A 24,005-nucleotide genomic window follows, 5' to 3' on the forward strand; every position below is an offset into this window, starting at 1 on the left:
ACTCCAAGGCCTCCACGCTCTTCGTCTGACTGCCTTCAGACTATCGAAAGACTCTCGAGAACTAGAGGTTTTTCGAAGGAGGCAACCAGAGCGATTGCTAGAGCAAGGAGAACATCCACCCTTAGAGTCTACCAATCGAAGTGGGAAATCTTCCGAAACTGGTGCAAGTCAGTATCCGTTTCCTCGACCAGTACCTCTGTAACTCAAATAGCTGACTTCCTCTTATATCTGAGGAAAGAACGATCTCTTTCAGCTCCCACTATCTAGGGTTACAGTAGCATGTTGGCATCAGTCTTCCGTCACAGAGGCTTAGATCTTTCCAACAATAAAGATCTACAGGACCTCCTTAAGTCTTTTGAGACCACGAAGGAGCGTCGTTTGGTTACACCTGGTTGGAATTTAGACGTGGTTCTAAGATTCCTTATGTCAGACAGGTTCGAACCACTTCAATCAGCCTCCCTGAAAGATCTCACCTTTAAGACTCTTTTCCTGATATGCTTAACCACAGCTAAAAGAGTCGGTGAGATTCATGCCTTCAGCAGCAACATCGGATTCTCATCCGAAACGGCTACATGTTCTACAACTTGGTTTTCTAGCCAAACACGAGCTGCCTTCTCGGCCTTGACCAATATCGTTCGATATTCCAAACTTATCGTATGGTTGGAAATGAACTAGAAAGAGTATTATGTCCTGTAAGAGCTCTTAAGTTCTATTTTAAAACCTTTAAGAGGCCCGTCTGAAGCTTTATGGTGTTCAGTTAAGAATCCATCTCTGCCTATGTCAGAGAATTCTTTACCCTATTTTATCAGACTGTTAATACGAGAAGCTCATTCCCTTCTGAATGAGGAAGACCAAGCTTGGCTGAAGGTAAGGACACACGAAGTTAGAGCTGTCACAACTTCCGTGGCCTTTGAACAAAATAGATCTCTGCAAAGTATATTCGACGCAACCTATTGGAAAGCAAATCAGTGTTCGCGTCTTTTATCTTAAGAATGTCCAGTCTCTTTACGAGAACTGCTACACTCTGGGACCATTCGTAGCAACGAGTGCAGTAGTGGTGGGGGCTCCACCACTACAATTCCCTAATTCCAGAACCTTTTTAATCTTTCTCTTGAAATATTTTTGGGTTGTCCGGAAGGCTAAGAAGCCTTTCGCATCCTACTTGATTTGGCGGATGGTCAAAATCATTTCTTGGGAAGCGCCTAGATTAGAGGTTTTGATGAGGACCTTTAGTATGGGTTGCAACCCTTCATACTTCAGCTCCTAGGAGTCGCTCAGCATCCTATGAGGATCGCGAGGCTCAGTAAGGAAGACGTACTTAAAAAGGCAGAGTAATTGTTCAAGTCGTCTTCCTTACCAGGTACTTATTTATTTTATGTTTGTTATTTTGAATAACTGCTAAAATGAAATACGGGATACTTAGCTTCTTATGTTAACATGTATGCTGGTCTCCACCCACCCCCCTGGGTGTGAATCAGCTACATGATCATCGGGTAAGATTAATATTGAAAAATGTTATTTTCCTTAGTAAAATAAATTTTTGAATATACTTACCCGATGATCATGAATTTAAGGACCCTCCCTTCCTCCCCATAGAGACCCAGTGGACCGAGGAGAAAATTGGTTCTTGTTGACAAGAAGTACCTGAGTACCTACTCGACAGATGGCGCTGTTGTTGTACACCCCCACCTGTATAGCGATCGCTGGCGTATCCCGACCGTAGGTTTTTTCTGTCGAGCAACAGAGTTGCAGCTACATGATCATCGGGTAAGTATATTCAAAAATTTATTTTACTAAGGAAAATAACATTTTAATGTTTTGTTTATATAGACCTTTCCTGAGAGTAGGCGGTCCTAACTTGGAAACCGAAGTTAATCAACGTTGAGCCCTTTATATCGTAATTAGCTTATAAAGAGCTAAGGATTTAAAACTTTTTAAATGTAATATTTTATGAAAGAATTTCTTTGATAGTCTTCGTACTGTTTTCAAAGATGAACTAACGTTTAGTTTACTTATGCTACGCAGTAGTTGACGTTCAGGACGTTCAACATGCGCTCTATCGTTACGATAGAGAGAGAGTGTATCACGGTTTCACTTTGCAGTAAGAGTAAATCGATTCTGACGTTTTGTTCATTCTTTCTTAGCTTAAATGTTTTAAATTCTATTTTAAAGGAACTTTTTATTTGAAAAACCTTTCAGTTTTTTCCTTTAGTCAAATAACATGTTTTTTGACGAAATATAATTGGGCTCTTCTCTTAGGTGCGAAATCAAGATAGAAAGAGAGAGAGAGATAGAGACGGAGGGAGAGAGAGGAGAGAAAACGTTCCGTTCAAGCGGGTGACGTTGTTCTCGTGTTACTCTCGTCCCTAGTCGCTGTAAGGGGAGGAAGGATAAAACGTTTTAGTTTTTTATTCTCGTCCCCAGGCTATGTGCGGTGAGAGATTGAAAACGTAGTTATATGAACTAGTGTTTAGTCTCTTTCCCAGCAACTGATTTTTTTATCTTAAAATGTTTTCTTTTTTTTGCTGGTATTAATGAGCTTGCATTATACGACTGATTTCGCAATTACTACCTTTTAATGAAGGGTAGAATTGCGTGTTTCAGGTAGAAATCAGTAAAAGTTTCGATTTCAGTGAAATAAGTGCAAAACAGAAAATCGAAGTGATAAAGTGATATGCGCAAAGTGTTACAGTGTTGCTTTCGAGGGTTCGTCTGTTCGTGCCTGTCGTTCACCTAGTCCGGGACCTCTTACATGCTCCCAAGCCCAGGGGAGAAGTAATGTCAAACGACTTATGGGTTCGAGAGGCCTTGACCAACGAACAGACGTTTTCCTTCTATGGTATCGGGTGTATCTTACCAAGATCTCCCCTACCATAAAACGAGAGAGACGTTTCTCCTCGTCATCCGAAGGCTTTTCGCATAAGAAACCTGTCACAAGGTTTCGAAGCCCTTAAGCGAAAGTCAGTCCTTTCAGGACAGGTCCAGCGTCCTGGTTACAACCATTAGGACAGCTCTGACCCTATGCAGTCATCGGATAACTGCTCGCCGCCTAACAAAAGCGTAACACAGACTCCGAGAGTCTTTTTTTGTAGGCAAAGTGTTGCGGTTACAGACGTTACCCTCGTCTCTTACCACAACCATTTCCGTTGATCCTTAATGGGTTGTATGGCAAGACATGCAGTATATGCTTGCCTCCCTTATGGAAGACTATTCTGCCGATTAGTCCGTTGAGTCTAGCCGTTTATCTCATCGATATCCTGGCTTTCAGCCAACCTAACGTTCCTTTGTGCTTACTGTTGACGTTGGCGTAGCTTAGTCACGTCAGTCAGGTTGTTTAGAACCACACTCGATGCGGTCTCGTGTGGTTTTTCAGCCGCATTTGGACGTTAGGCCACTTGCTGATGCTCCTGTTGACGTTCAAGACGTTCACTAACAATCGGAGTTGACTTGTTTTGACGCTGTGCGTCAACCTCCGCATTCTAGAGTTGTTTTGACTGCTCAGTCTAGACAGTCAAAGCAGTCTCGAGTGGACGCTGTGCGTCCTCACGCACCTGTTGTGGTTGACAGTTCAGTTGTTGACAGTTCACAGACTGTCAAGCAGTTACATGACGTTGCGTTCTGGTCCGCTACTAATGCACCAGTGAGTGTGGACTCTGCTTGTAAAGCATTGCCACCACGGTAGGTCTCTCCCTTGCTTGAGACTCAGCTTTTATCGGACTAGGTTCCTGTAGATGAGGAAGTTGCTGTTCCCCCTCCTACTGATATTCCCTTGAGGACTCTGTCAGATGGAGAGGAGCCTAAAGCTGCTTAGCCTCCTATGGACTTTAATTAAATCTTGATGATTTTTTTAAGGATCTTTGTCCTTATCTTTTTGTAACTGCTGCTCCTCGTTCGCCTAAACGTCAGAGCTTACACTAGGCCTAGCTACTTCGAAGCCGTTGTTTTTAAGCTAGTGCTCTCTCGCTCTCCTAGAAAGCTTTACGTTGGCTAGGCGACTGGTTTTCCACCAGGAGGAGTTTGGGGGATACAGCCTTTGCTTTCCCTTCTTTAAACTGGTTTATAGAGCGAGAGTCTGATATGACACGAGAGAAGTTCTCGGCTTGGGAGTTCATGCTTCTGCCCAGATAGACTTCTCAATTCTCGTAGACTCTCCCTGGCGCCTGGCCAGGAGACGCTCCAAGTTGTTTGCAGGTCAACTTCACAGCTGTTTTCGAGCCTTTGAAGTTTTGCTGTACAATTATGTCACGCATAACAAGGCTTTCAGGGATGGTAAACGGTACCGCCTCAGTCGCTAACCCCGTCTGTTGCCACACCTGCTCCCGTAGACCCTAAATGGGCTTTGCTGCAAGACATGCAGTCCAAGCTTGCGTCCTTGATAGAGGACTTTAATGCGGAGAAGGTTGCTACCGAACCCTCTGGCCAACAACCTTCCAACCGGTCGGTTGTGCGCCCTGTTGACGCTGAGGTAACCTACTCGCGTCTGCCAGTTGAGGTGGTTCCTCCACCGATGCGACCCAGTGTGGGTTGTCAGCCGCACGTTGTCGTTAAGCGACGCTCGGAGGTGGTTGTTGACGTTCAGGACGTTCAACAACCAGCAGAGGTGACTTGTTTTGACGCAGTGCGTCAACCTCAGCAACCCGGTAGGGTGTTGACTGCACAACCCAGACGGTCTAGACAGTCTCGGGTTGACGCTGTGCTTCCTCGCTCACCCATGGTTGTTGACAGTTCACAGACTGTGCAGCAGTTCCATGATATTGCGTCCGGCTCCGTCACGCATCCACCTGTGCGACCAGACTCAGCGAGCCAGACGTTGCCCACTCCGTTGCCGTTTCCTCATCAGTTTTCGGATGAGGAACCCTCTGATGAGGACGTTGCTGAACAACAAGACGATCAGCCCCCAGAATAGATCAAGCCCTGCTATCCATCCAGAAGATGCTGAAGAAGGAACGCTGCTCAGTCAGGCTGTGGATGAGTCTGGTAGGGACGCTGTCATCCGTGGAACAATTAGTGTCACTAGGAAGACTACACCTCCGTCCTCTTCAATACCATCTAGCTTTTCACTGGAAAAAGGACAAGACGCTAGAAGCGGTCTCGATCCCGGTTTCCGAAAAGATAAAGTCTTGTCTGACTTGGTGGAAGGACAATATCAACCTAAGAGAGGGTCTTCCCCTGGCTGTTCAGACTCCCAATCACGTTCTCTTCTCGGACGCGGGCTGGGGCGCGACACTAGACGGTCGGGAATGCTCAGGACTGTGGAACTCGAGTCAGAGGAGCATGCATATCAACTGCAAGGAGCTGTTGGCAGTACATCTGGCCTTGAAAAGCTTCAAGTCTCTCCTTCGAGGCAAAGTGGTGGAAGTTAACTCGGACATCACCACGGCCTTGGCGTACATCTCCAAACAAGGAGGTACCCACTCACTGACGTGGTACGAGATCACAAGGGACCTGCTCATCTGTTCAATAGGTCAAGACATCTACCTAATAACGAGGTTCATCCAAGGCGACTTGAACGTCATAGCAGATTGTCTCAGTCGGAAAGGGCAAGTAATTCCAACCGAATGGACCCTCCACAAGGATGTGTGCAAGAGACTTTGGGCCACTTGGGGTAAAACCATCCATAGATCTCTTTGCAACCTCGCTGACCAAGAGGCTTCCAATCTATTGCTCTCCAGTCCCGGACCCAGCAGCAATACATATAGATGCTTTCCTCCTAGATTGGTCACATCTGGATCTCTACGCATTCCCACCGTTCAAGATTGTCAACAAGGTACTGCAGAAGTTCGCCTCTCACGAAGGGACAAGGTTCACGTTAGTTGCTTCCCTCTGGCCCGCGAGAGAATGGTTCACCGAGATACTTCGATGGTTAGTAGACGTTCCCAGTAGTCTTCCTCTAAGGGTAGACCTTCTACGTCAGCCACACGTAAAGAAGGTACTCCAAAGCCTCCACGCTCTTCGTCTGACTGCCTTCAGTCTATCGAAAGACTCTCGAGAGCTAGAGGCTTTTCGAAGGAAGCAGCCAGTGCGATTGCTAGAGCAAGGAGAGCTTCTTCCATTAGAGTCTACCTATCGAAGTGGGAAGTCTTCCGAGACTGGTGCAAGTCAGTTTCTGTATCCTCGACCAGTACCTCTGTAGCTCAAATAGCTGTTTTTCTCTTTTACCTGAGAAAAGGACGATCCCTTTCAGCTCCCACTATCAAGGGCTACAGAAGCATGTTGGCATCGGTCTTCCGGCATAGAGGCTTAGAAATTTCCAAACATAAAGATCTGCAAGACCTCCTTAAGTCTTTTGAGACCACCAAGGAGCGTCGTTTGGCTACCCCTGGATGAAATTTAGACGTGGTACTAAGATTCTTCATATCAGACAGGTTGGAGCCGTTACAATCAGCCTCCCTGAAAGATCTCACTCTTAAGACTCTTTTCCTGGTATGCTTAGCCTCGGCTAAAAGAGTCAGTGAGACTCATGCCTTCAGCAAGAACATAGGATTTTCGTCAGAAAAAGCCACTTGTTCGCTACAACTTGGTTTTCTAGCCAAAAATGAGCTGCCTTCTCGGCCTTGGCCTAAATCTTTCGATATCCCCAGCTTATCGGAGATCGTAGGCAATGAACTAGAAAGAGTCTTATGCCCTGTTAGAGCTCTTAAGTTCTATTTAAAGCGTACTAAACCTTTACAAGGCCAATCTGAAGCTTTATGGTGTTCAGTTAAGAAACCATCCTTGCCTTTGTCAAAGAATGCTTGGTCAGACTTTATCAGATTGTTAATACGAGAAGCTCATTCACATCTGAGTGAGGAAGACCGAACTTTGCTTAAGGTGAAGACGCACGAAGTTAGAGCTGTAACAACTTACGTGGCCTTTAAGCAAAATATATCTCTGCAAAGTATAATGGACGCAACCTATTGGAGAAGCAAGTCAGTGTTCGCGTCACTTTACTTGAAAGATGTCCAGTCTCTTTACAAGAACTGCTACACACTGGAACCATTCGTAGCAGCGAGTGCAGTAGTGGGTGAGGGCTCAACCACTACAATTCCCTAATTCCATACCCTTTTAATCTTTCTCTTGAAATGTTTTTATTGTTGTTTTTTGGGTTGTCCGGAAGGCTAAGAAGCCTTTCGCATCCTGGTTGATTTGGCGGGTGGTCAAAGTCATTTCTTGAGAGCGCCTAGATTAGGGGTTTTGATGAGGTCCTGTTGTATGGGTTGCAACCCTTGATACTTCAGATCCTAGGGGTCGTTCAGCATCCTAAGAGGATCGCGAGGCTCCGTAAGGAAGACGTACTTAAAAGGCAGAGAAATTGTTCAAGTCGACTTCCTTACCAGGTACCTATTTATTTTGTTTTTGTTATTTTGATAACTTCTAAAATGAAATAAAAACTCTTAGCTCATAATAATGTAAACATATATTGCTGGTCTCTACCCACCCCCCTGGGTGTGAATCAGCTATTATAATCACCGGCTAAGTTAAATATTGAAAAATGTTATTTTGATAATAAAATAAATTTTTGAATATACTTACCCGGTGATTATAAATTAAAGGACCCTCCCTTCCTCCCCCAATAGAGACGCAGTGGAACGAGGAGAAAATTGAGTCTTTTGTTTACATTGAGTACTGGGTATCTGGACGACAGATGGCGCTGTTGGGCACACCCGCAACCTGTGTAGCGATCGCTGGCGAGTTTTTACCGTAGAGTTTTCTGTCGGGCAACAGAGTTGCAGCTATTATAATCACCGGGTAAGTATATTCAAAAATTTATTTTATTATCAAAATAACATATTTTTTATTTTTTCAGGAGACTTGATTATTATGTCCTCTCAGAGCGTATTATCCCTAACCTCTGTGATAATGTGATTCGAACTTCACTATATGGGTCGGATCACTGCCCCATCACACTGCTGATGCACTTTGATTAGAAATGAAGTTCCAAAAGCTGCAAGACTCTAAAGGCCATCATTCATGCTGTGTCATCAAAGATATCATTGAACCGCCATTTTTCTTCTCCATTTGTAGATTTCTTCATCCTCCTTTAATGTCATGGTCAGTACATGATACTATATTTAGATTATTGTTTTATACATATTTTTTCGTAAGTCGTCAAGTTTGACTGAAGTATTTGTGAAGAATTTTTTTACAATATTGTAAATTGATGTATCTGGTAATGTCATTGTCTTGATAATACAGTTATGTGAATAAATTACAATTTAAAAAAAGGGTAAATTTTATCATAAACATTTATTGTTTGCTTGAGTATTTGGTACATTTTCTTACCTGCTTTGGCGTGAATTACTCTGTCCTTAATTATTCAATACACTGTAGTATTGTTGTTAAGGCTATAACATGTTTAACAATTTCAATTTTGAAAATAAATATTTAATTTTGTTGTGAATATCCTGAAGTGTATTTTATATATTTAGGAGTTTGATGTGTGAGGAAAGCCATGAATAAAATTTCACGAATACTGTCTTAAAGTTTTATTCTATTTTTAAGAATGTAAAGGTTTTGCATGTGAATGAAATGCAGATTAGAATATATGAGAGAAGCTTTTTTTGTTAGACTTGGTTTTGATCCTAATAAATTTTTAAGTATGTTTGATCATATGACTTTTTTAGATTTTGATTTAGGTGGCTGTTTGTTTTGGGATCTACTATAAGCTAGGAGGGAGGATGTAAGGTGGAAGTTAACCCTTTTACCCCCAATGGACGCACTGGTACGTTTCACAAAACTCATCCCTTTACCCCCATGAACGTACTGGTACGTCCTTGCAAAAAACTGTTATTTACATGTTTTTACATATTTTTGATAACTTTATGAGAAACTTTGGGCTTTTCCAAAAGAATAAGACCAACCTGACCTCTCTAAGGCTGTTAGAGCAATTTGAAAAAAAAAGATATAGCAAAATGTGCTTGAAAGTTCAACATAGCTTGGGGGTAAAAGGGTTAAGAATAGGATAAAAGCAACCATGGGGAAGTGGAGGGACGTTGCAGGAGTGCTATGTGATTAGAAAATATCAATGAAGTTATAAGTCAAGAATTATAGCACAGTAATAGAACCAGTGTTGATGTATGGATTGGTAACGTGGGCTCTAAGTAGAAAAGTGGAAGTAAAGCTCGAGAGAACAGAGAGGAGAATGCTGAAGGGGATTATGGGATATCACTGCTTGAAAGAATGGAAAATGATGAAATCCGAAGAATTGCAGGCTTAGTAGTAATGATTACAGAGGTGATAAGTGTGTCATGGGATGGATTGAGAGCTTGGGAAGAATATGTTGACCCTTTTACCCCCAAAGGACGTACTGGTACGTTTCACAAAACCCATCCCTTTACCCCCATGGAAGTACAGTACCAGTACGTCCTTGCAAAAAAATGCTATGAAATTTTTTTTTTTTCCATATTTTTGATAATTTTGTGAAAAAATTCAGGCATTTTCCAAGAGAATGAGACCAACCTGACCTCTCTATGACAAAAATTAAGGCTGTTAGAGCAATTTAAAAAACATATACTGCAAAATGTGCTGGGAAAAAAATAACCCCTTGGGGGTTAAGGGTTGGAAATTTACAAAGAGCCTGGGGGTAAAAGGGTTAATGGGGAAGATCAAGAGGAAAGCAGAATTAGATGGTGAGATGAGATGAAGTGTGATAGGGAAAGAAAGAATAGGTTTGGGGGAAGAGGCAACCAACCCCTTAACATAGGGATAACTGTGGGAAAGAAGAATGTTTTGTATTGTAATTTTTGTTCTCATCTGCACAATAACAAGCTGTACTTTATTTTCAAAATATTTTGTCTTTTTCAGAGTTAAAAGTTAGTTAATGCTGTGGAATAGCTTCTGGGGATAGTATTTACTATAGGTAATTGAAAATTACTGGATGAGACTGATGTTATGAAGTTTCAATCTGCTATTTGAAATGATTCAGTTATACCCTTCGACAGTTTGATTTGGATGAAGGTTAGTAAAATATGGTTGAATATAAAATAATAACCCTTTAAAATTATATGGGGTGGGGGATGTGGCCAAAGCTATTATTAAAAAATTTACTTCTTTCTAGCAAACTAATAAGCTTGAAGACTTCTGTATTTTTCACAATATTTTTTATTTTGGTGCCATTTTGAAGCTCATTAATTACTTCTTTTAGTTTGTTCTAGTGTTCTATTTGCAATATATAAAAGTAAGCTAAATTTTCTTTCCAATTGAGTATTTTATTAGTATTTAAATCTTTTAATTCATATTGAAAAACTAAGGGTAACTGTAGTTTATGTCATTACAATTTGAATTTTACGTTTGGAATTTCAAAGAATTACGTGGAATTTGCTAAGGGAAATGTTTCTTTGATAGTTTTGAATATTTGTGCATGTGATTCGGCACTAAAGCTATGAAATTGATCCGAGAAAGGTAACATTTTTTTAGAATAAAATGTTAGTTTTTTACAAATATTCATAGATCAGCATATGATTTTAAATATCCCAGAAATCATTTCAGCATCATCATCCTCTCCTAAGCCTATTGACGCAAAGGCCCTCGGTTAGATTTTGCCTGTCGTCTCTATCTTGAGCGTTTAAATTGATACTTCTCCATTCATCATCTCCAACTTCAATTTTCATAGTTCTCAGCCATGTAGGCCTGGGTCTTTCAACTCTTCTAGTACCTTGTAGAGCAAAGTTGAAAGTTTGGTGAACTAATCTCTTATGGGGAGTGGGAAGTGCATGCCCCAACCATCTCCATCTGCCCCTCACTCTGATCTCGACCACATAACGCACTTGAGTAATCTCTCTTATAGTTTCATTTCTAATCCTGTCCTGCCATTTAACTTCCAATATTCTTCTAAGGGCTTTGTTCTTAATCTACAAAATCTGTTCGGATATTGTTTCATTGTCATACCACGACGCATGTCCATACACTAACACCGATCTTGCTAAACTGACATATAGCCGATTTTTACATGCAATTTCAGGCAATTTTCTTTCCAAACTTAACTTATCCTAGCCATTATCTGATTTGCTTTTTTCAATCTTTCATTAAACTCAAATTCTAAATATTTTGTATTGGAGATCATAGTTCGTAAATATTTAAATGATTCTACCTCATTAATCCCTATTCCTTCTAATGATATTTCATCTTCCATTACATATTCCATTCTCATCATCTCTGTCTTTCTTCTATTTATCTTAAACCCAACCTCATGTGATATTTCATGCATTGAGGTAAGCAGGTTTTGCAGGTCCTGTGGTGTTCTGCTAATAAGGACAGTGTCATCAGCATATTCTAGGTCAGTTAATTTTGTGTTACCAATCCAGTCCAATCCTTCTCCATTCCCAACTGTTCTATGCATTACAAAATCCATGTGAAGGATAAACAACATAGGTGACAGCACATTCCCTTGGATTACTCCACTTTTCACTGGAAATTCATTTGATAGGACTCCATTAACATTAACTTTGCACTTGCTATGCTCATGAACAGACTTAATCAAATTTACGCATTTAAGAGGAATTCCATAATAACGTAGGACTCCACAAAATTTTCACCAACACTTTTAACTTCCATTCATCAGGTTTTTCCTGTTCATGTCACATTCTACAAAGTAATCTTGTAAGTATTCTGGCGGTCATTTCATTTTCACCTGGTATCATCTCGGGAGTTATTCCATCGTATCTGGGGCTTTCCACCTTTAGTTTTTTAATGTTATCTTTGACTTCAAACACAATGAATTCATTTGGGTAAGTAGAAGTTTTAATTAGATATTTGATGAGTATTATGTGGCCTTGAGAAAGAATAAAGTATGCAGATCAAGAAAATACCAGACATGAAATTTAGAAGTCTGGATAGTTCTGATGTAACTAAGTAAATTTCTCTAAAAAAGGAAAGACAGAAGTACAGGTTTATCTGTTAGTTTGATTAGATATTGTGATATCTTTATAATGTAAAAAGACTGTTAATTGGCATTGTCGAGCTTCTCGCCTTGCCAAAATGAACTTTGTTCTCCCAAATAACCCCAAACTTTAATCCCCTAGACTTCTTAGATCTCATCCTTAACTTGACCAAAGTACTGTAGTTACTCTACAATAAGTTTCTAAGATGAGAGCATTCACCTTATGAATTTTATGAGCTAAGAACCTGTGTGCAATAGATATAAGATATTTTGACCTATATATAAAGTATTTTATTAAGTAGAAGTAGCTGTACGAATTCTTGATACATATGTAGACTATCTCACCAATAGCAAAACCAACTGACTGAAAATAATAAAGATTAAATTGGTAAGGGTTGGGATTTGAAGGCCTCAGTTAATGTTGGAGTTATGAACCCACTATTGGAACATATTATTATTATTACTTGCTAAGCTATCTTGTTAACATGTAGGGAACTTACTGTATTTTGAATTGGTTGGACTTTCTCATAATTTTTCATCAATATTTTCTCTCATTGTCAGATGATATTTTGTTTCTGACATACTGTATTTGTGGTTAATATTGGATTAGCCCCATTGGCGGTATATCTACCAGCACTATAGGTATTACTTACGAGTCTTTCCAGTGCTCTTTCACTCCCAAGCTGGACACATATTATAATTCCCTTCACTTAACCTCCATTACAACTTACTTTCTTCCATTTTCATGTCCAACCTTTCAAACTTTTACTTCCAAGTATAACTGCAGGAAAATCCTGTTTTGCTTTGTCTCTTGATAATCTCGCAGGCCCCAGCACTGGGTAAAACAGCTCAAATTTATTAATCGAATTCCATTGTTAATTGGAATACTAAAAGATCTTGTAATATATTAAGGATGCATTCTTTCTCGATCAAAAATATTGAGACAAAAGATCTTGATGGACCTTGGACATTAACCCCTCCAGAAAGATCGTCAGCCTCTAACACAGTACATATACTGTATTTCTCCATACCAAGGTCTCAGGGAACTTCAAAGCATTGTCATTTCATTATTAATGATCTCAAACTGCTTATATTTATGCGTTTATCAGATATTTACCTAAAGATAATACTACAGTACAGTACATGGAAAATAATTATACATATTTCAACACAGTCAAGTAATTTTACCATCTAAAATAACATCATGAAAGATATTGGGGTATGATTCAGGAAAGAAACTTGTAATTATAGAAGTCTGACATATTGTACTTTCATATGTCAAATTCCTCCTCTTATGGCTCAGAATTATATATTAAACAATGTAATTTCATAACCCTATTCGTTGACATGAATTGTATTCGGTCTTCATTGTTTCAGTAGGGAGTGATTGCTGTCAATGCACTGTATGTGAGACAATGTATGTATTACTGAAGTCTTTGTAGAGTCCCTTCAGTCCCTAACTCTGCCCCTGTAGGTTGTAAGTGGCATCAGTGCACCACATATTTCTTGATCTTAGCAGCATCCTTTTGTCCTCTAGCTGCTCTCATATGTTAGCCTCTTACTGTACCTCTGATTCCATTTTCTTTCTTCCATCTTGGTGTTCAGCATCATAACACTCCCTTCTTACTGTAACTGTAACTAAGATTTTTAGCCTCACCAGTACTGGGTTTTCTGGCCTACTTTCAAGTACCAAGTAAGTTAAACTTCACTTGCCAATGAATGATGGTACACAGTAATGCGGTTACTGCTTGGGAAGGAAGTGTAACATTTCAACTAAGATCAGTGGCATTAGCTATGGGGGTCCTGGTGGTGCAAGTGTTTGCCCAGATTATTTTTAATATTTCAGTCTCGTTTGAAACTTACCAAAATTAGCTTTATTTTCTACTTCATTTCTTGCTGTATGTGTAATTTGTATAGGATTTAGACATGTCTTATGGTATTTAGTGTAAGTTTGCAAATAGAATTTCCTTATGCAACAAAAACACGTTTGTATAGAGTAAAAGTACCTTATATGTGGTCATTATGTTCCGATCCCCTGGTTGTGAAATTCCTTTGACAATAGATGGTATTAACTCTAAGGTATTTTTTTGGTGGGATGGGTGGGATTTAAGAGGTGATATTGTACTTAAAATGTAAAGTACACTGCATAATTGATTGTACTGTTCTGTCATAATAGTTCAGAGAAGGTAGTAAGTCTTCATCTTGTAGCACAACCCCATTTCATTACTGTATTATCCTCCCTTCCTGAGCTGGTTAGATTGTGTTTCTAAAGGGCTTTGCATATGCATGATCCTTTTGAAATGGAAGAAATATCATGGTCTAAAGATCGTGGTGTCATTCCCCTCTGGTCCCGCAGGTATGACCACATCCGAAGCTTTATCTGCATATACCTATCAAAGATTCAGAGCCCTTGAGGTTAAACTGTACAGTGAATCAAGAAGTCTTGCAAAGCATATTTCTACTTTTATACTGCTGATTCCACATGGCTCCTTGGCATGATTGATGTTGAACCCTGCACTGATGTATTCCAACGTGCCAGTGCTACCTCTGGGCCAACTAGTTTTGAGAATTGGAACACCCATGCATCCCAATTCTTCTAAACTAAGATGGCCAACTAGTTTTCTGCCTGGTGTGAAAAAAAAGGTCATGCTTTTATGTCAGAAAGCAAGTGTCCTTTACTTTTTCAAAAAGTCAGGGGTTAATAACCCAGTTGTTTTTGCCAAGTACGTCACGGTGCCTGACCACTGGTCTAGTTATAAGTGCATTTATGGTGGCCATGGCAGACGTCTCAGTGGTTGCCAACTCAGAAGCCGAGAGGAACTTTCCTTCTGATCTGATTCTCTCCAAGGGATGACTCCCCATCAGTGTGCACCTGAAAAGGTGCTAACACAAAAGACTGGCGCACAGAACCTTTGTTGCATCGAGTGTCATTGTGTTAGACCAACTTAAAGCAAGTGAGTTGTCAGATTTCTCCACTGATGCCATGTCTCCACAGATCACCAGTCCACTCTTCAACCTCTCCCCCTTACTTTGTCTTAAATTTCTAAAATTATTCATATTCTAAAGGTGATATACAGTACACAGTCGGGTATTTAATAACATTAATTAATATTACACAAGTATATTAATTAATATTACACAAGTATAAAAAAGAATATAGGTAGTCTAATGATCAATATACTGTAGTTTAATACAAATATATGGAGAATCACAAGATGAATATTAATAGACCACTTATTGGATAAGTGTTATAGTAACATTTGAACCGTTCAAATGTTACTATAACACTTATCCAATAAGTGGTCTATTAATATTCATCTTGTGATTCTCCATATATTTGTATTAAACTACAGTATATTGATCATTAGACTACCTATATTCGTTTTTATACTTACATAACTTGTTGCTTGTTCATTTATTTTCTGTGTAGTTTTTTAGCAAATTAGTTGGGCATGTTGGGAATAGGTGGTGTGAGTTAGGGACTTGGACTGGGCGCGTACAGTTTTTTATGAATAGGCTTTCCTGTCTTCCCTTTACCATACTGTCTTTGACTCACAACACACTAACCCCATCTCCTCCCCCTACAGACTACACTCGCTTGATGGGAAACGTTACCTTTCTCCAATACATTATCTATTTCCCTTTTATTTTAACCATTCCAAAAGAACACTGCTTATTTGAGCTAACACTTCCTTATCACTATAAGATCTTGGCTTCCTACAAGTTTAGGATGAGTGGAAACCTATACTAAAACATGCCTTGAATTTTACTTCAGTATTGGTATTGAACAAAAGCTGTAATAGTTTCAGATACAATTTTTAAAATACACCAATTTGTGAGAGAGAGAGAGAGAGAGAGAGAGAGAGAGAGAGAGAGAGAGAGAGAGAGAGAGAGAGAGAGAGAGAGAGAGAGAGAGTGTGTGTGTGTGTGTGTGTGTGTGTGTGTGTGTGTGTGTGTGTGTGTGTGTGTGTGTGTGTGTGTGTGTGTGTGTGTGTGTGTGTGGGGGGGTTTTGGAGAAAGAAGGCAAGCCCGTTATCTGTGATATGGCACTAGTAGGGAAATCCGTTGAAAACCAGGTGCTCTGTGTTATCAGCCATTTATCACTGCATTGAGTATAGCATGGTTTGACCATGGCATCTCCAGAGAACGTATTGACCCTTGAGGGGCACTGAAGTGCACATCAAATGACTGGGGCCTTCCCTACCTGAAGCTGTGGCAATGGTCGCCATACACAGTTCTGGTCTCACGAATTAGTGCAAGAACCTTCACAAAGGCACGCTCTGACTCCAATTTTCAAATTCTGTTAATTCTGGGCCAATGTCTTATACCTTAGGGGTTATGAAAATTCTGGTCATCCTCAATCCTCGCAAGGAATCAAGTCTCAGCAGGTTGCTCGGGATATACATTCCTCTCCTCCCACACCATTACTAGTGTTATGAAAGACCAGCTGGTTGTCATTGGGGAGAGAAGGATCTCGGGTACTTACCAAACCAGAGATAGAAGAAGTACCAAGTACCTTTCCTTCTGCTGATTATGGTGGAGAGTAAAGCCACTGGCCTGTGATAATGAGCATAGGGCCGTGTGACTCCAGTTACTAATCTATGGCTGCTGGCAGGCAACAATGTCCTGAAGAGGTGCCATTTCCTTAGTTTGCACTACCAAAGTATCCTTAAAAAGAAAAGGCAAAAGAGGGCATCCAAGCTACTTTAACACCGGGCCAATGGCAAGACTTCTTGGTCCTGCACAGGGCTATACATTTCCATCCACCTGGCCACCAGGGTAGTCAAATCATCCATCCAGAATTGGCTCCATGGGGTTGTGGCCTTTGGCCGGAACCGTGGACCAACTTGGCCAACAGAAAGTGTACAGTCCACCACGGGGCCATGTATCTTTGGCCAGCATGAATACCTGTGTAGTCAAGCCAGTCACCTGGGCCTCATCCCTACTGGTCCAAGAAAATGGGACAATGGTCCCTCCCCACAAGAGGTTGAGAACCATCCTGGCCAATGGAAAGAGCATGCCCCAGCATTGGGCTGTGCATTCCTGCTAAGCTTGGCTAACTGAGTAATCAGGCCAGCCAATAGGTACTCCAAAGCCCCAAGGGGTCAGGTACTAGTGGGAGCTGTTTACCTGTGCCGAAAAAAAGTGGTGTTGTCAAGAACCCTATTCCTATGACTACGACTGGTCTTCTTTGCTTTTTACTTCTTCTTTTTCCTCCGGTTAGAAGAAACGTCAGAGTCAGAACCAGACGGGAAACAGGAGGAAGAGTGAACTTGCATCCTCCTCTTACCAAATTTCCCCTCAGGATCTGGAAGTGGAGAAGTCGAGGTCTGACTGATCATCGACAACAAAGTTTCCTCATGGGGAAAACCACAGGAGTTGCTCCAACAGGAACTGCAACACTAGGGGAACAGTGTCATAGGGGAAGTGGCAGTCACTCTCACTGGCACTTGTAACACGGACGGAGGTTTGGGTCACTGGTACCCTTAGTGTGGGAGGTTTAGATCCCCGGGTCGCAAGCATAAGGGTAACAGAACAGGGTTGAACAACTCTGCAGCTACGATTACAGCAGTGACAGGCACCTGGGTGACCTGCACAGGTTTTACTGTCTCTATCCTTCTTATGACCTTCTGGCTTGGCGCTTTCCCTTCTACAAGGGTAGAAGTATTCTTTGCAGCCTTCTTTGCTGCTCTTTTGGCTTACTGCAGAGATGACCACTGGACTCACTGGGCCAACTGGTAAAGGGATCAGAAGGTGATAAGTGGCCTTATCTATTAGCGTGTTGTTTAGCCTTTTCTCTTCCCATCCTTATTAGATAAGACTATTCATGGTTATTTCAATACTATTCATGAAACATTTATGTCCATGTTGTTCTTTCCTATTAAAAATAAGTAATGTTTATTTAAATACTGTACATATAAATGGAAAAATGAGTCCCTCAAGGTAAAGTTTGTAGTAGCTGTATTCTAGCCTTACAGAATGGTTGCCTATTAGGGGTTTAATGCATACATAAATGACTTTACAATAACTTATACTGTACAGCATCAGACTTGGGACATTATACAGTATATGATTCTATGATTTGGCTTTGATGAAGGTTGGTGTATGTTATTGAAAATTGCTGTCCAACCTCGCATAACTTTAACTTTATGGTTTTACTGCAGATTAATTCTGGGTTTGCTCTATAAATTCATTTTAAATGATTATAATAGGCTATAGAAGTCTGTCATATAGATTAACGTATGACAACAATGAAAGAACTTCAATTCTTTTCATGATAAAGGTCTCAGAATATATGCTGTGCCAAATACATTATTATTATTGTTGTTGTTGTTGTTATTGTTGTTGTTGTTGTTATTTAATTATTTATTATTATTATTAGCTATGCTATACCCCTAATTAGAAAAGCAGGATGCTATAAGCCCAAGGGCTCCAAGAGGAAAAGTATCCCAGTGAGGAAAAGGAATAAGGAAATGAATATATGATAAATAATGAAAATAAAATATAAAATCTCTTAGATCAGTAACATTAAAATACAGTAGATCTGTCATATATAAACTATTAAGAGACTTATATCAGCCTGTTCAACATCAAACATTTGCAGGAAGTTTGGAAATCTGAAGTCCCACTGATTCAACAGCCTTTCAGGAAGATCATTCCACAACTTGGTAACAGCTGGAACAAAACTTTTAGGATACTGTGTAGTATTGAGCCTTATGATGAAGGCTAGCTGTTAGAATTAACTGCATGCCTAGTACTGTACACTGGATGATGCTGTATGGGAAGATGTGAATATAAAGGAAGGTCAGAATTTTAAAAAATCTTGAGCAACCTGCATAAAGAACTAACTGAAAGATGATGCCAGAGATTAATATCTTGATAAGGAATAAGAAATTTAAAAGACTTTAAGGTGTTGTCCAACAAATTAAGGTGAGATTCAGCAGATGAAGACCAAACAGGAGAACAATACGGGAAACAAGGCAGAATGAAAGAATTGAAACATTTTTTCAGAACAGATTGATCACCAAAAATCTTAAAAGGCTTTCTCAATAAGCCTATTTTTGTACAGTTGAAGAAATACACCTAATGTGTTTCTCAAAAGTAACTGTAATAAAGAATCACACCAAAAATTTTAAAGGACTCATATAGAGTTAAAGAAACTTATTCAATGCAGAGATCTGGATGTTGAGAAGCCACTGTTGTTGACCTACTTACAATCGTACTTTGAGTTTTGTTAGGGTTCAACTTCATGCTCCTTAATTTGCACCATGCACAAAAAAATACAAGGAAATGATTTTCTCTCTAAAAAGCTGACGAGAAACATTTCAATGAAGTATCTTCCACCCCTGAAATTTAAGAGATAATTCCTTGATGAATCAATTGAAAGTCATTTCTATTTTGATATTAACATATAACTCGCATGTGTTGCTCGCTTTCTTTGATGTCCTACACTACAACTCTTAAATTGTTGATCAGTATTGGCGTGATGCAGGTATTGCATGCGTGCATGTTGAGATTGCCCGGAACTTTTGTTCTTAGACTCAAAGTCATAGCCTAAAGACGGACCCCCACACAGCCATTAGTCCCCTTCATCATTTTTCATGTAGTTTGGGAAGGAAGCTGTGAGGTCGGTTGGGTTGGCAAATGAGAGTTTACCATACTAGGCATGGGTTTGTACAAAGCTGATTTTGTACCATGAAATATAAGTTTCGAAACTTTGTGTGAGGAAAAATTTTGTATTAATAAGATGTGTCATCTTTTACTAGTAGTATAAAGTTCTTTTGGAGTCATAGAATGAATATGGATGTTCCTTTTTTTTCTGTCGGTAACCCCAGAATTTTTATCTTTATGTTTCCCTATGTCAACATATAGTTTTCCCCTGCTTATGATAACAATTTCCTGACCCTTGGTTGCTTTAGGAGAAAAAGGTTTATTCCTATCAGTCCTTTTACTTCACTGGATTAGGAATGAACTAGTAAGCCTCCAATTTTCATTTTATCACCTGTGAAGTTTGATTTTTTTCCATCAGAACTTTTGTTGCATCTGTTATACGGTTTAAATTTCCCATTCTACCTACAGATTTCCTTTTAAACACTGCTCAGTGGTGATCTATATCTGAACGGTCCTGAAAGTCACTTTGTGAGAGGGTGAAGGACCAATTGGAATGTAGAACAAGGTGTTTATTGATTGTATTAGAAGGCCCTTAAACATTCAAATAAAATACAGAAGCTCAAACTCAAGTGGTCAATACTGCTGGAATAGCAATAATGAACGAAGGAGAAAAATAAAGTTAAAAAAGGAAGATGCTTCCCGTATGTCTCTTCCCAAAAGTAGTATTTTACTGGCCACAACTTAAGGTCCCAAATAATGCACATCCAACTGTTTTGTGACTTGAGTCTTGAATAAAGATTTGCAATTGTCGATTGGCCCTTCCAGGTATCTTTATTTAGGAAGGGGAATACAGTACATCCTCATTACATTTGGAAAACAAAATAAGAACATCCTTTATATGGTCTGCTTTGCCACAAGATAGGATGAAATTAATTCCTTTATAATTGTCTTTTATTCAGGCTAGGTGTATTATTATTATTATTATTATTATTATTATTATTATTATTATTATTATTATTATTAGCTAAGATACAATCGTAATTGGGAAAGCAGGATGCTATAAGCCTAAAGGGTTCAACAGGAAAAATAGCCCAGTGAGGAAAAGAAATAAGGAAATAGATAAACTATATGAGAAATAATGATTGAAAATATAAATTATCTCAAGATCAGTAACAACATTGAAATAGATATCATATCTAAACTGTAAAGAGGGCTTTTATAAGCAACAAGTATACAAACAGTGTTTAGTAATTAAATATAAACTCTTATTAAAATTTAGATTGTTTTATAGGTAAAAAGGGAGATGATGGATACGTTGGAGGTCACGAGAGGAGTTACAAGGTATGTAAAGTGATCATTTGGTAAATTATATCCTATTCACTTGTCTTTCTGTCTGTCTAACTCTTTACTGTATATATAAGGAAGTGGTTAATAGATTTTAGATAAATTTTGCAGAGGGGACCATTATTTATGGACTTGTGTATGCGACCCGTCAAAAATGATGGCAAGATATTTAGATAGATATGCATACACACACATGGATTCAACCCTTCTCACTCCTCCCCTATATATATATATATATATATATATATATATATATATATATATATATATATATATACATATATATACATATACATATATTTATATATATATATATATATATATATATATATATATATATACTGTATATGTATGTGTATATATATATATATATATATATATATATATATATATATATATATATATATATATATACATATACATATATATACATACATATACAGTATATATATATATATATATATATATATATATATATATATATATTTATATATACATATACAGTATATATATATATATATATATATATATACATATATATATGTATATGTATATGTATATATACATATAATATATATACATATATATATATATATGTATATATATACATATATATATATATATATATATATATATATATATATATATATATAAGTGTGTATATATATATATATATATATATATATATATGTATATATATATGCATGTATATACATATATATGTATGATAATATATATACATATATATATATATATACTGTATATATATATATATATATATATATATATATATATGTATGATAATATATATATATATATATATATATATGTATATATATATGCATGTATATACATATATATGTATGATAATATATATACATATATATATATATATATATATATATATATATATATACTGTATATATATATATATATATATATATATATATATATATATATATATATATGTATGATAATATATATACATATATATATATATATATATATATATATATATATATATATACATATATGACCAGATGCTTGTTCTTTATTACATAGGGGATATTTTTTTTTTTGGTGGAGAGATGGGTGGGTGCTGCTGGAAAAAGCTCTGACTAGTTACCTGTTCAGAGGGCTATGCTCTTAAGATTGTTATAGATATCTAGTTTCTGTATTTGAAACCTAATCAATTGTTGGAATTATAATCTGGAACTTTATTTTTACGTCATCATCTACACAATCATCTGGGGAAAGGGCAAAGTTACAGTTGAGTGGGACTAGAAAACTAAATTCCTTATGAAAGGACTTCAAAGAGTTTAAGACGTAACTTTTACAGCAGTAGTAAGAAATCATTTGAACTAATTATTGAAGTACATAAATATCAAAGACTGAAACGGAAGTAGAAAGCTTTCCATTTGATACTATGCGATTTTATTTTGCCTATAGTATTACACCTGGTGGCATCTAGAATGCCCTTCAGAATTTGCCACGTGATAAATCACCTCGTTTTGATTGGCTCTTTTCAAAATCGTGAAAAATTTCCATCCAATAATTTATCTATTTCTTCCTACATTAATGAGTCAAATGCTCTCTAAAACCCCTCTTTTAGTTCTCATAATATCATTATTTTAAAAGAAGCTAAAAGATCCGTCTGACCCAGATCAAGGTCTCTCGACTATAGTCAATACAACACCATCAAAGATATTTTGGATATTTTATTGTATGAGTGTTCTTTTTGTGATAATATTTCGCCTTCTATGAACATCGACAATTAATTTGGGTTCTGAGCTATCCACTCTATTGTCACCTCCATATGTGTTCCTTAACAATTTCTGAATTAATGTCTTTCATCAACCTATCCTCTATTTTTGTGTTTATGGCTGGAGTTGCATTTGATTGAATATATTACATAAACTTCGTAAGAGAAATCACGGCTTCTCCAATGAACTTCATCAAGGTGGCATTCTTTTACCGTTTCTTTCTTTATTGTATTCGTAATACATTGATCCTTTAGTTGATTTTTTTTTCAACCTGTTGTAGTGTGAATGAAATGACAATAAGCAACTCCACTCGGACGATGATAATGCTTCTGAGATCACAGTCAGCTCAGGGTCTCTTGTTTAAAGTCTTTAAAGGTTTAAAGGCCACCCATGACTGTCAAGGGACAGTGGCATTGCCCTAGCTAGCAGGACAATGGCCAAGAGACTGACCATAAATACTTATGATCAGCGCCCAAGCCTCTTCTCCACCCAAGCTAGAAACAGGCAGGGCCAGGCAATGGCTGCTGATGACTCTGCAGGTGGATTTATAAGCCCATACAAACCCGTCATCCTTACTGCACAAGATAGTAAGGTTGCAGACACTACTGGAAACTATTGTGATTGAGTGGGACTCTATCTCCCATCCAGCAGAATGTTAGGTAGGGACGTTTCCAATAGGTTACCACAACCCTCAATAGACGTGTAGATCTATCTATGCAGATGAATTTAGAATGCTTTACAACAAAACCAAGACCTAAGGCATTTCATTCGTCTGTAGGTTGGATTAAAATTTTTTTTCGCTATTTCAAAGATAACGTCAAAACAATTGACAGATTTTGACGAAATTTCCACCATATCTTAGGTCATGGACACCTCTCAATATTTGAATCCATACCTTTCATTGTAGCAGCCTCTGAATGTAGGAATCCAAACTCTTTATTCTACCATTCGTTTAATATAACAATCCAAACCATTCATATTTCTAGCCTTTGAATAAAGGAATCCAAGCCCTTCATTGTACCAGCCTTTCAGTATATGAATCGAAAACCTTCATTGTACCAGCCTCTGAATATAGGATGTAGGAATTCAAATCACTCATTCTACAGCATTTGAATATAGGGATTCAAATCCTTCGTTGTACCAGCCTCTGAATATAGGATTCCAAATAGATAATGCTACCAGCCTCTGAATGTAGGAATCCAAACCATTCATTCTACCGGAATGTGAATACAGGAATCCAAACCCTTCATTGTACCAGCCACTAAATATTCAAACCCAAACCCTTGATTGTATCAGCCTTTGGATATAGAAATCAAAATCCTATATTCTACCAGCCTCTGAATATAGGAATCCATTCAATAATTCATTCTATCAGACTTTGAATATAGGAATCCAAACCCTTCTTTGTACCAGACTATGAATATGGGAAT

At 38.3% G+C, this 24,005-nt stretch overlaps 1 protein-coding gene across 1 annotated transcript in view; it reads left to right on the top strand.

Annotated features, from left to right (window-relative positions):
• The window catches only part of LOC137615334 (DNA repair nuclease APEX1-like), a 63,876-nt gene extending 55,421 nt beyond the window's left edge, over positions 1 to 8,455 (top strand). Inside the window, exon 7 of the mRNA XM_068345132.1 lies at positions 7,787 to 8,455. Within this exon, the coding sequence (XP_068201233.1) occupies positions 7,787 to 7,907 (121 nt within the window). The 3' untranslated portion in view covers positions 7,908 to 8,455. The remainder of the gene's footprint in view (positions 1 to 7,786) is intronic.
• Positions 8,456 to 24,005: the final 15,550 nt, after the last annotated feature.

This window comes from Palaemon carinicauda, chromosome 21, assembly GCF_036898095.1.
Source record: "Palaemon carinicauda isolate YSFRI2023 chromosome 21, ASM3689809v2, whole genome shotgun sequence".
NCBI lineage: Eukaryota > Metazoa > Arthropoda > Malacostraca > Decapoda > Palaemonidae > Palaemon > Palaemon carinicauda.